This window comes from Narcine bancroftii, chromosome 8 (assembly GCF_036971445.1).
Source record: "Narcine bancroftii isolate sNarBan1 chromosome 8, sNarBan1.hap1, whole genome shotgun sequence".
NCBI lineage: Eukaryota > Metazoa > Chordata > Chondrichthyes > Torpediniformes > Narcinidae > Narcine > Narcine bancroftii.
In genome coordinates, this window is record NC_091476.1 from 172,089,128 (window position 1) to 172,103,140 (window position 14,013).

The 14,013-nt window shown below is 43.0% G+C and overlaps 1 protein-coding gene across 1 annotated transcript in view; it reads right to left on the bottom strand.

The window, feature by feature from the left end:
• LOC138741573 (ephrin type-A receptor 7-like) overlaps window positions 1–14,013 on the bottom strand; it is a 434,573-nt gene that overhangs the window by 217,492 nt on the left and 203,068 nt on the right. Inside the window, exon 4 of the mRNA XM_069895829.1 lies at window positions 8,032–8,367. Coding sequence (XP_069751930.1) covers window positions 8,032–8,367 — 336 coding nt within the window. The remainder of the gene's footprint in view (window positions 1–8,031; window positions 8,368–14,013) is intronic.

Sequence of the window (14,013 nt, forward strand, 5' to 3'; positions counted from 1 at the left end):
TAGTCTGGCAAAGAGAGCAGAGAACTACTTTTTGAGGTGGATTGCACAACCGTACACCCAAAACATAAATGAGGTTTTGATTATCACTGAGTTTTGGCCAGAAGCAAATCAAGTATTCAATACGCTAACTAAACTCCCCGATTGGAACAGTGCTGTGAAACTGGCCCTCTCCAACTGTACAGATTCAGTTTTGGAACTTGCTACAACCACACTTGAGAAGAGATTCAATTCAAATTACAGCTAAAATTTCAGGTGCTCTGGAAGATCAGCAGATTTCTTTTTTACCTATGAAGTGAATCAAGGGATAAGTTTTAAGTTTGTTCATTTGTCACAAAATACTTCATATGGAGAAAAGGGCATTTCTGCCTACAAGCCAACAGATTATATCTACCATCATGCAAACAGCACAATTTATGGGGTATAGATATGGAATCAAAAGGAAGGTGAGTGTATAAATTACTATAGCCTAATTCTCAATAAACTTTTACAGGAACTTAAAAAACATACAAATATAAAGCACCAAAGCCTGGTGAACTTTGTTATTTCTAACTTCTGCGCCCAGTACAAGAATTGCCTGCAACCAGTGAGATTGGACTGTGATTCAAAGAACTTTTCTAATCTTAAATATACATTATACACACCTGCGCTTAGTGTTGGGGGGGGGGGGGATTAAGTCTCCATCGGGCACACAAAACTCAAATCGGTCAACCAGTTTACCTATCTCGGCTGCACAATTTCATCGGATGCAAGGATCGACAACGAGATAGACAACAGACTCGCCAAGGCAAATAGCGCCTTTGGAAGACTACACAAAAGAGTCTGGAAAAACAACCAACTGAAAAACCTCACAAAGATTAGCATATACAGAGCCGTTACCCACACTCCTGTTCGGCTCCGAATCATGGGTCCTTTACCGGCATCACTTACGGCTCCTAGAACGCTTCCACCAGAGTTGTGTCCGCTCCATCCTCAACATTCATTGGAGCGACTTCATCTCCAACATCGAAGTACTCGAGATGGCAGAGGCCGACAGCATCGAGTCCACGCTGCTGAAGATCCAACTGCGCTGGGTAGGTCACGTCTCCAGAATGGAGGACCATCGCCTTCCCAAGATCGTGTTCTATGGCGAGCTCTCCACTGGCCACCGAGACAGAGGTGCGCCAAAGAAGAGGTACAAGGACTGCCTAAAGAAAGATCTTGGTGCCTGCCACATTGACCATCGCCTCAAACCGTGCATCTTGGCACCTCACAGTTCGGCGGGCAGCAACCTCCTTTGAAGAAGACCGCAGAGCCCACCTCACTGACAAAAGACAAAGGAAGAAAAACCCAACATCCAACCCCAACCAACCAATTTTCCCTTGCAACCGCTGCAACCGTGTCTGCCTGTCCCGCATCGGACTTGTCAGCCACAAACGAGCCTGCAGCAGATGTGGACATTACGCCTCCATAAATCTTCGTCCGCGAAGCCAAGCCAAAGAAAAGGTTAAGTAAGTAGATTAAGTAATAAGTTAAAATTCAATTCTGATTCTTGTTCAAATATAATTAAAAACTACTTTGGTTTAAGTAACCCTGTGTTGTGGTGCATATCTATGGCTGCTGGTTTTGGGGTCGTCTGGACTCCGTAACAGTTGGGACTGGGAGGGTATTTGGGTCAAATTTTCCATCAGATGGATGGCTGCATTTTGAAGTCCAAATTCCAAGTCGTGTCCACAGAGGAAATTCCAGACTTGTGTTTCCTTCCAATGGCTGCAACGATAATAAATTGCCATCTGCAATTCCATGTTTCTTTTCTTTGGCTTGGCTTCACGGGCGAAGATTTATGGAGGGGTAATGTCCATGTCTGCTGCAGGCTCGTTGGTGACTGACAAGTCCGATGCGGGACAGGCAGGCACAGTTGCATCGGTTGCAAGGGAAAATTGGTTGGTTGGGGTTGGGTGTTGGGTTTTTCCTCCTTTGTTTTTTGTCAGTGAGGTGGGCTCTGCGGTCTTCTTCACAGGAGATTGCTGCCCGCCAAACTGTGAGGCGCAAAGATGCATGGTTGGAGGCGAGATCAGCCCACTGGTGGTGGTCAATGTGGCAGGCACCAAGAGATTTCTTTAAGCAGTCCTTGTACCTCTTCTTTGGTGCACCTCGGTGTCTCGGTGGCCAGTGGAGAGCTCGCCATAGAACACGATCTTGGGAAGACGATGGTCCTCCATTCTGGAGGCGTGACCCACCCAGCGCAGTTGGGTCTTCAGCAGCATGGATTCGATGCTTGCGGACGCTGCCAGCTCGATTACTTCGATGTTGGTGATGAGGTCATTCCAATGAATGTTGAGGATGGAGCAGAAACAGCGCTGATGGAATATGATCGAATTCTCACTCGACATGGAGAGTGATGAAATTAAAACTGAGACTAAGGTCCTGAATTTAATAAAGGGAATTATGATGGTATGAGACGGGAGTTGAGTAAGATTGATTGGGTGGTGTTTATGGGGGAGTTGACTGTGGATAGACAATGGAAAGCATTCACAGATCTAATGGAGAAATTGCAAAAATCATTTATACCGGTTAGGCATAAAAATAAAGCAAAAAAGGTGACTCAACCGTGGATAACAAGGGAAATTAGAGACAGCATTGGGTCCAAAAAGAGAGCATATCAATTGGCCAAAAAATGTATCGCAACCGAAGACTGGGAGGAGTTCAAGATGCACCAAAGGAGGATAAAGGGATTAACCAAGAGAGCAAAAATAAATTACGAAAGTAAGCTTGCGGCAAATATAAAAACCGACTGCAAAAGCTTTTATAAATATGTCAAGAGGAAATCCAGAGTAGGTCCCTTGCAGTCGGAATCAGGGGAATATATAATGGGGAATAAGGAAATGGCAGACCAATTAAATTCTTACTTTAATTCTGTTTTTACAAGAGAGGATACAAATAACCTCCCAAGGATGTTGGGAAACATAGAGACTAATGCAAGGGAGGAACTGAAAGAAATCAGTATCTCAAATGACATGGTCTTGGGGAAATTGATGGGATTGAAGGCAGATAAATCCCAAGGGCCTGATAATCTACATCCTAGGGTACTTAAGGAAGTGGCCATTCAGATAGCAGATGCTTTAAGAATTATTTTCCAGAACTCGATAGACTCAGGATCAGTACCCATGGATTGGAGGGTAGCTAATGTTACCCCACTATTTAAAAAGGGGGGTAGAGGAAAAGCAGGGAATTATCGGCCTGTGAGCCTTACATCAGTAGTGGGCAAAATGATGGAATCCATTATTAAGTATGTAACAGCGGAGCATATGACTAGCAGAGAAGGGATCGGACAGAGTCAACATGGATTTACAAAAGGTAAATCGTGCTTGACAAATCTATTGGAATTCTTTGAGATGGTGACAGGTAAAATAGATGGGGGAGAGCCAGTGGATGTGGCGTACCTGGACTTCCAAAAGGCCTTCGATAAGGTCCCGCATAAACGACTGGCTTCCAAAATCAAGGCTCATGGGATTGGGGGAAAAGTATTGATGTGGATTGAGAACTGGCTGGCAGGTAGAAGACAGAGAGTTGGGATAAATGGCTCGTTTTCTGAGTGGCAGGCGATGACCAGTGGGGCACCACAGGGATCTGTACTGGGACCCCAGCTGTTCACAATTTACATTAATGATCTGGATGAGGGGATTGGATGTAACATCTTCAAATTTGCAGATGACACTAAGCTAGGAGGGGTTGTGTGCACAGAAGAGGGGGTCAGGAAGCTCCAGTGTGATTTGGATAAATTGAGGGACTGGGCAGATACATGGCAAATGCACTACAATGTGGATCAATGTTAGGTTATCCACTTTGGTAATACAAACCGGAGGGCAGATTATTATTTGAATGGCAATAGATTAAGAGATGGGGAAGTGCAGAGAGACCTAGGGGTTCTTGTACACCAGTCTCTGAAGGTGAGCATGCAGGTACAGCAGGCGGTTAAAAAGGCAAATGGTATGTTGGCCTTCATATCAAGAGGGCTTGAGTATAGGAACACCAAGGACCTGTACTGCAGCTGTACAGGGCCTTGGTGAGACCACACCTGGAGTATTGTGTGCAGTTTTGGTCACCTTATCTAAGGAAGGATGTTCTTGCAATGGAGGGAGTGCAGAGGTGATTCACCAGGCTAATACCTGGAATGGCAGGAATGACTTTTGAGGAAAGATTGCGCAAATTGGGATTGTACTCGCTGGAGTTTAGAAGATTGAGAGGGGATCTCATTGAGACATATAAAATTCTGGCAGGACTGGACAGAATGGATGCAGATGGGATGTTTCCAAGGATGGGAAAATCCAGAACCCGGGGCCATGGTTTGAGGATAATAGGCAAACCATTTAGGACCGAGATGAGGAGGAATTTCTTTACCCAGAGGGCAGTAGAGGCAGGTTCATTAAATATATTTAAGAGGGAATTAGATATATTTCTTCAGTATAAGGGTATTAAAAGTTACGGAGAGAAGGCGAGGTCGGGGTACTGAACTTTAAGATCAGCCATGATCTCATTGAATGGCGGAGCAGCCTCGAAGGTTCAAATGACCTACTCCTGCTCCTATCTTCTATGTTTCTAGGAGTCATAGGTGATGCCAGTAGAGGACTCATGATTCGGAGCTGAACAGGAGCGTGCGTATGACAAATGCTCTGTACACGCTGTTCTTTGTGTGTTTCTTCAAGTGGTTGTTTTTCCAGATTCTTTTGTGTCATCTTCCAAAGGCGCAATTTGCCTTGGTGAGTCTGTTGTCTATCTCTTTGTTGATCCTTGCATCAGATGAAATGGTGCAGCCGAGGTAGGTAAACTGGTTGAGTTCTGTGTGCCCGATGGAGATGTGGTGGGGGGGGGGCTGGTGGTCATGGTGGGGAGCTGGCTGAAGGAGGACCTCAGTTTTCTTCAGGCTGACTTCCAGGCCAAACATTTTGGCAGTTTCCACTAAACAGGACGTCATGCGCTGGAGAGCTGGCTCTGAATGGGCAACAAAAGCTGCATCGTCTGCAAAGAGTAGTTCACGGACAAATTGCTCTTGTGTCTTTGCCATGTTGGAGAAGTGTCTAAACCGCTTGTGCTTTAGCTTCTCCTTCAAATTAAAATGCTTTAGAGATTTAAGAAGTGTGCAGCCCAGCGTATGTGCATTAATTGTCAGAATCTGGGCTGAGAGAGGTGTTGTTGGTACCTAACTCTCATGTTAGACTCCAAATCCATTATTGCTTTGACTATTTGGTTCTTTTATCCCTTCAATCTTGACATTTTCTTCTATAAAGAATTCACAGCAAACAAAACTTCCTTTTTTTTAATGCTCGTGAATTTCCCAAATTTTTTTCAATTACCCTGCCCTTTAACCTGCTTTCAAAGATGGCTTCAATCTCGTTCCTTCGCCTCAGTGAACATGCTTATTCAAATCCAGCTATGGCCAAAGTGCCCCATAATCTTTCAATCTCCGTACTTTAAGAACTTCTTCGGAGTTGTGTTTCCCATTCAACTTGCATCCTCTTGAAAATGACTCTGAAACTCAACACTTTTTTGAAAAACATACAATAAAGTTCTTCCAGTTGCAAGTTATTTCTTCAATCTCATTATCAAACTGATGAAATGGATTGTTTGCAACTGTTACCCAACTGCAGATGGTTGTTTGGTGAGGATGAATTTCCATCTGCCCATTGATATTCATCGATGTATAAATTGCCAGAAGATTACAATAGCAATTCCCCTGTACCCTCTATTATCTTTGTACCCCCTCCATGCTTCCTATAAGACCCAAAACTGAACACACTCCTTGAATTGGCTGATCATTAACTTCATACCATGTACATACAACACTGAAACAGAGCATCTGATTCCACTTATCCATGTAACACAAGCCTCTTCCCACAACTCCTTTTCCCATCCATAAGTTTTGTCCACAAATATTACATTTATGGATGGGATGATCTCACAAGCTTTATTATTTAATATTTCCTATCATTCCTCTGACGACGAGATTCCAATGCTTCAACTCACCCGACGCCTTTTGAAGTGAAACATGAAAATCTGCCGATGCTGCAATTGTAGTAAAAATCCTAGAATGCTGGAGGAAGTCAGCATCCATAGGAGGTAACGATGTATAACCAACGTTTCGGGTACCGTGAAGAAGGAATCAGGCCTGAAACATTGGTTAAAGATCTTTACCTCCTATGGAGGTTGCAAGACCTGCTGACTTCCTCCAGTATTCTTGTGTTTTTACAACTCCTTTTAAAGATCTTCTCATTTTATCTGTATTAAATTCTATTTAATATTTTTTTCCAAACAACTAATCTCTCCATCAACATCATATTTAAAGAAACATTTTTGTTTCAATGACTATGGCCTAATTCTCGATAATTTGAAGTATTGTATTCCACTGGTCACACTGTACAATGCAGGAATGCATTGGTTTGGATTCCCTGCTTTGTATTGGCAAACTGTCTAAGAGTGGGATTGTCAAGTCTACCTTTGTAACCCTGGTTTAGGGCCCAGTCTGCATACAGTCACAAAGAGGAATGTATCTCTCCAGCATCTGTACGCACTGAACTGCTGAAGAAACAGGGTCACGATTAAAGAGGGAGCAGGCTCTTCAAGATTATGTCCATTTAATTTTGAACCCTTGAAGTGGGCACGTCTCCATCAAGTGAGGTTCCCAGACCAGGGAATAGAGGGATGACCAGGTTCTCTTACAATAACCACTGTTATTGTCTCAATTAATCATCTCTATATGATTCATGCTTCCATGAAGACCCTTAGAATAAAACTCTAATCTTGCTACCATACTTGAACATTTGGTTCAACCAATGGCTTGCAATGGTTTAGCAATATTTTACCAGGATCAGACAGCTTCTGCTTTCCAGCAAGGTTGCTGGCCATTCTTGGACACAAGAAAGCCATTGGTAGAATGGAAGAAAATTGAGATACAAACAACCCACAATCAAAAATCAGAGAGGGGTGAAAAATAGTGTCCAAGATGGAGGTGTCAATCAATGATAGGTCCTGCTGTTTGATCCTCTCAGCTCTGGAAAGGGGTTCAGAACAAACTCTCTCAAAATCGCTGCAATTCCAGGAAATAATATGAAGAGCACACTGTTCTTAATTACTGCCACATAAAACGTACCTGAAGCATGATTTAACGTTCCAAGTCCTAGTGTGTTTCACCCCCGAGCAATAGCCCGTTGTTAACTTCCAGTATTCACTTGTCACAAAGAAGTGTTAAGGTGTTAACCTCTAGAATACCTTCAAATGTCCAACTGCAGCATTTCCTACATGTAATCTTTTCTTTGGAGAAAGTAGAGCTCATAGGTTTTCTTAATGAGAGGAGTCACGCTGCATCTTTGACCCTTTAGCGTATACTCATCACAAATGTAACAGCATGTATCTCAGCTGTTGTGATATTAGCCAGACATTTCTGCTGTATTGAATCTTCCCAAAGACAATAAAAGCTATTGTTAAATGCACTCACTGTGCTATTGCCTGAAGATCAGGTGGATCAACATGCATTCAATCAGTCTCAATGTAATGCACAGCATCTGTATATGCAAGCTGCTTTTATAGCCTGTCTATCCTGACCAGGCATAAGACAATATTTGCCTTATAAACCTGTACTAAGTGCATGCCCAGGCACGTTTGGACTAACCAAAGAAGCTTATATACGAGTAGACTTAAAATATGACAAGAAATCACAAAAACAGGTTAGATCTTAAAAAGAAGGTACATGATAGGAAAATTGGAAGATGGTTTTCATCATTAGTCCAAAATCCATAAAATACACCCAAAAGTATTGAGGAAGCAAACTCTTCGTTGTCCAGTGACGTGATATGTCACTGTAACCTAGGTGGTCCAACAGATGTATGGTTCCATCAATTAGCTGTCAGAAACCTGGTTCTAATGTTGCTGAACAACAAGGAGCAATAGTTACACGAGCCTTTAAAATAATCAGAAAATATAATGTTTGTTGAAAGCATCAAACTTGTAATCATTTAAAGGATACCAACATAAACTTTCTGGGGAAAATGTCGTACTTACCACCTTGGCTGATGATCAGGGTAATTTCCACATATCTCCGTGGAGAATGGCTCAGGTTCGACACACCATTCACAGCTTCCACTCTGAAGGTGTAGTTGATGTAGGGCAACAGGTTAACTACAGTGACGGCAGTGTTGACCAATCCCAGCTGCTGGGGCAGAAACCCGACTTGACTGTCACACGGCTCACAACTCTGAGTTATCGTCATGCACACACTGCACAGGACATTGTAGGTGACATCTGTTCGACCCCCACTGTCCTTTGGGGGCTCCCAGTCAAGGCGCACTGCTGACTGCCTGGTGCTGTAACCCAGGGCTCGGGGAGCAGAGGGAGGTTCTGTAAAAGAAATCGAACAGAGCAACAATGTTAAGCGCACTGTATAGTTTTCACTCTTCACCCTTCAGCGCACTCACTTCAGTGTACTCCAGGGATGGTCAAACTAAGGCCCCCAGGCCAACTGCAGCCCATTGCTCATTTCTAAGGGGCTCAGGGAGTATTTTAAAAATAAAATGGAATATGGCCCATTAGAATATAGTCTCTCACAATAAATTGCACTGAACGTACATTGCACTTCTTAGTTTCAATACTGGATGCCGCTGCCATTTTGAACAACTACTAGACTGACCGTTGAAATTTTACTCATAGACGAAATTTAAAAGAAAAACACATTTACCTCAGTTGATTAAACTTGGGTGGAACCGAAAAGATGGAAAATAGCAAGGGAATGCTAAAAATTTCACACACGGTGGGAAAATGTGTTTGTTTCATTTTCAAGGAATCTGTTAACTTTGATTTACACATCGCATCATAATCATTAAGGTGGACACTTGGGCCATGAACTGTTTTCTCTGAGAGATGTGGAGGAATGTTGGAAACTGCCTTGTCTCTTTCTTGATCTTTTCTCCTGTTTTTATTTTCCATCCAATTTTTTTTAATTTGCACTGCTTTTTAAATGAGTGTTTTAAAGAGTTTTATCACAGTGGGTCTCAACCTTTTTCTTTCCACTCACATCCCACTTTAAGTAATCCCTATGCCATTGGTGCTCTGTGATCAGTAAGGGATTACTTAAGGTGGGATGTGAGTGGGAAGGGAAGATTGAGAACCACTGCTCAAGACCAAATTGTTACTGAAATATTTGGCCCATTTCCTTTGGAGTTATGAAACCATGCACATAATGAGTCAATGAAGTACGATTAAAACAGTGGTTCCCCATTTATTCACGCGGAACAGAAGAAAAGCGGGATCTGTGAGTCCTTTTACACAGCAAGCCAGATTGTTGAAGCAAAAGAGGCGGGACGTGTGGCACAGCCACGTGATATTCCTCTGAACACAATAATGTTGGTGGAACAGCCATGTACATTTTGGCAATCTTAGAAAGAAAGCAAATCTTCTGCGTGTCGCAATCAACTTTATAAAGCATGCAATGTTGCAATCATGTGAACAGCATTTTTTGTGTGATCAGTAAAGCTTTCGAGGAGGATGTGAAGGGAAGCAAGGAGCAGTTTGAAGAAGGCACGTGGACCTTAGACACCATAAACTGGGACGTTTGATTCTTCCAAGTCACTTTGTGCTGGTCTATGATAGAAAAATGCAGAGTGGAGAGAGAGTGAGAGAGACCAGAGGGTTCTGTGTTCTGGTCTAATGTCCTCAACAATTTTGATGAAGAAGAGCGGTGGAGTCACTTTCATATGTCTCGGAACAGTTTTTTACTTTGTCTTGGAACTCATTGACCCTCACCTGAGGCACAAGATAACAAAATGGAGACAGCCTCTGGAACCTTGGCTTAGACTCGCCCATTGCTTTGTGGTGGTATATGAATATCAATCCATCAGTTGTATTTTTGTTGTCAGTCTTATCACAGTGTGTGTGTGTGTTGGCATGCCAGGTTACTTGAGCACATCTCCAGGAGACAATGGACGGATTTGTAGTAAGGGGGATTCCAATGTGTGCTGGTGCCCATTGATGGCACACACATTCCCATCATCACTCCCCATAGCAACGCACAAGCCTACTGCAATTGGAAAGGGTGGTACTCGATTGTTCTTCAACCTGTTGTTGACTACAACTGCTGGTAAGGATCTCGGGCTGAGTTACAATTATCCGTCTTTCTCAGTCAGGGTTTCATTTGTCGATCCATACACTCATTCCTTTGTTTTTCCAGATTCACAGACATGTACCTGGATTGGCCTGGCCGCACGCATGATGCTCGAGTTTTAGCCAACTCACCCATCTACAGAAAGGCCGAAGATCAAGGTGGGGACCTCTTCCCACTGCACTGTAATGTATGTGTGGATCATGTAATAAATCATGTTTTTATCATCACATGTAACCATACAAGATGTAAAGACAATGAGATGTTTATATATTAAACTGAAGGAATGGCTGGCTGACTGACTACTTCAAATGAAACTTTTGACAAGTTCAAGGGTCTGGTTCTATCCTGTTATTGTAAAGTGGGCTTTAACTGATTGTTTGTGATTTCAGAGATTGGATAAAGTTTTTATAAATCTACCTTAATCAGCCCACAGAAATCCAGAACTATAAACGAGTGGAAATCACTATATATCTAATTGGAGACCCAGCTTACCTCCTCAGGAAGTGGCCGATGAAGGGGTTCACTAACCCCCATGCACTTGATCAACGCCAGTGAAACTTTAACTACCAATTAAGTTTGGCAAGGATGGTGGTAGAGAATGCTTCTGGATGTCTCAAAGGATGCTGGAGGGGCCTGGCCAAGCGATTTGATCTTTGTACCGCTTTCGTATTAGACGCTGATGTTGCCCGTTGTGATCTGCACAATATACGTCAACTCAACAAGGAGCGCTTCTTGCCGGAGTAGAACACTGAGCTGCCCAATCTCCCTGAGCCTGAACAAGTGGCTTATCAGGGTGCAGAAGCACACAGGCACCAGGCGAAGCGTATAGCTATTATGTCCATTCTGCAAACTCATTCTGTAAACTGATTATGTGCACTGTGTGAACGTCAGCTGATGAAGCCAACAAATAACGCCTTTTAGTAAATGTTTGTGGTACATGTCAGAAAATATGTAAAGAACAATAAAAAATAAAGTGCACAAAACAACGGGAAATGATGATTTACAACTGTGCAAAGTAAAAAGACCTATTACAGCGTTCAAAAGTGGTAAAAGGCACAAATCAGAGTGGATTAATTTTAAATCACTTCAGCAGCTGGAGGAATCTGGACAAGATGACTCATATCCTTCATCCGTCTGGACAAAGCTGATATTGTCATGTGGCAAGGAATAGTAACGGTGCCTCGAGGATGGAGGAGCACTGTATTGGGGTGCGGGAGTTTGGTGGTGTGGACAGCGAGAAGGGCACTGTTGTACAGGGGCAGCCATGAGTGAAATCAGCTCTGGCAGAAGTGAGGCCTGATGCCTCATCTCCTGCTGAATGCCTTTGAGCACGGTGCTCAGAACATTCGTCTGATGTGCTGCCCATGCTGCATTCTCTGCCTCCTGCCCTTCTCTCCACATCCTCTCCTCATGTTTCCGCTGCCTTTACAGATGACGCTGTTCTCTCTCCACCTCCTCATTGTCCATTGAAACCAGCAGATCCCTTACGTCCTTTGTGATGACCTGCCCCTTAGTGGGTTTCTACTTTTATTGGTGGTGGCTGGCTTTCTAGAGAACAACACCACAAGTGACATTAGCAAGACAGGTCCTGTAATGCATGTCGAAAGAACCAAAGGCTTGTTGATCCAAACCAAGGCTTTTATGAACTAAAAGACTGGAGCATATCATAAGTAGGTCGACCAGTCCAGAATGACCTGGTCTAACTAGGAGCAATCCTTTAAGACCTGCCAGTAGGTGTGGCTACATTCTCAGCCAATCACAGTCATCCTACACTACCATCTGTATATATGTGCATATACATATTGGTGATAGAATCTGTACTATCACATGGTCCTTATGGGCAAACACACTCAAAAAGATACACAAGTTAGATGTTAATCACAAACCAAAATAATTTTTTTACCTGGCTGATCGTGAGGTGCAGTTCAAACAATTCTAATGGTAGCATCTTTCACCAGGCTATTAATTTCTCCAGCATCAACAATGCTGCCTGCTGGCGGGAGATGCAGCAGGAATGGGTTGGGGAGAAGTTGGGTCCTCCATGATGCTCAGAAGATCAACCGGTTTGGCAGAGTGGCTTGGGCCTCAGATGGAAGGGCCAGTCCAGACACCCTCTGCCACTCCTGCCATTATGATCCACGCCCTGATGAAATTTCTTGCAGAGGCTCTTCAACTTTGTTATTTCCTGGACTTTGCTCCATCCAAAGCTGTGGTCTCTGAGTAGAGTGGCCAGCCTTTTGAAAATTAGGCCATCCTTCACCATGCCCACTACCTGGCAATTAATTTTGTCCTGTGCCTTGAGTGTTAGGAGATCAAGGACCTCGTTATCACCCCAGTTTCAAGACTTAGTGAGAGCTGAATGTATCCTGACCATTGCCAAGTTCGTTGCTGTTACTGAAGTCCGTTCATTTTAAAATCCCCGCACTTACGTCGCATGCAAAAGACATCATCTTCTCTTCTAATTTTTGACCCGGCAACATTTAGACTGGCCCCGTTTCTCAGTGCTCCATCTCTGACACTACATGCCAGGTATGCTTGGATACCCCAGTCTGCTTTTGACGTGTTCACACAGCTAGGCGAAGCATTTCAAAGGTGCAAAATACCCGGCTTGAATCCTCTGTGTAAAAGGGGTACAATATTGAGCTACTCAGTATCAGTATCCACAATCACACACAGCCTCATCCAGTAACCAATATACTAAGGAGGTCGACTTCCATTATCAGGAAATTCAATATCAGTATCTGGCACCTTTAAATTGGCAATGAGATACCATTGAGTTATAAGGATTTTTAAAGGACTCCTTCCTACCTATTTTCACAAGGAGCACTTGAAGAAGGAAGTGGTATATTTAACAGGTTGACTTTTCTTGTGATCATTTTACAACTTGATCTCTGTGGATTGTGTTGAGATTGCCAATACAAGAAGGGTGCTTTTCAAAGGATTGAGTGACCTTGAATAATGCTGATAATTATACAGCCAATTGAATGGTAAAAACGATCGAATGCTGAAGTGAACATGGTTCCCCAGGATGATGGTAATGCCCAGGTTTAGTCTTTTCCATCAATCAAAAGACAGACAAGCAGCTCCAATTTATGTTCCCAATAATTGAGCTCAAAGGTCTGAGAGACAGAGAAGTCAATAATATAATTATCAGCTTGTCTTTGCCTTTTCCCTGAATCCTGAACTTTCCGGAGCACATTTCAATATTCACTTGCAATGCAACTGCAGATTCCAAATCACACCAAGACACTATTATGTCAGTATTTTCTTGTGAATCTATTTTTCACATTTTCACAGTTCACACTGGTGGTCAACAAGAAGCTCAATATGTGTAATAAATATCATTTCTTTTTGAAAATATCGAACCCACACCTACAATGTGTTGGTTTGAAAATTTGAAGGACTCTCTGAAAACCCATCTCACTGGTAACCCTTAGCCCCAGGACCATGAGAAATGAGATGGTTTTTTTTTTATGCATTCTCCTTTCTTCTTTCCTTTTTTTTCTTATGTTAAGGTTCGGTGGGGAGGGACTAGGGTACATTTATATATGTATTCTTTTTCAATTTATCCATTAATAATTGTAGATGTGGTTTTAAAATATTTTTAAAAACTCAATATTGTCTATAATCCCACTTCGTCAAAGGTATAATCTCACTTTGGTCCAGATTTACTTCCCATAATCCTCCAGTATGGTCCTTAGCCTGGCCAATGCCCCCTCCCCAACCCCCTCCACCCTGGGTGTGTCAAATATACTAACACATCATCAGGGTAAAGGCTGATTTTGAATTCCGCCAGCCCACCCTGAGCTCCTTTATTCCTGGATCCCGCTGAACTACTTCTGCCGCAATTGCCAGTATGAACAGCGCTGTTGACAATTGACAGCCCT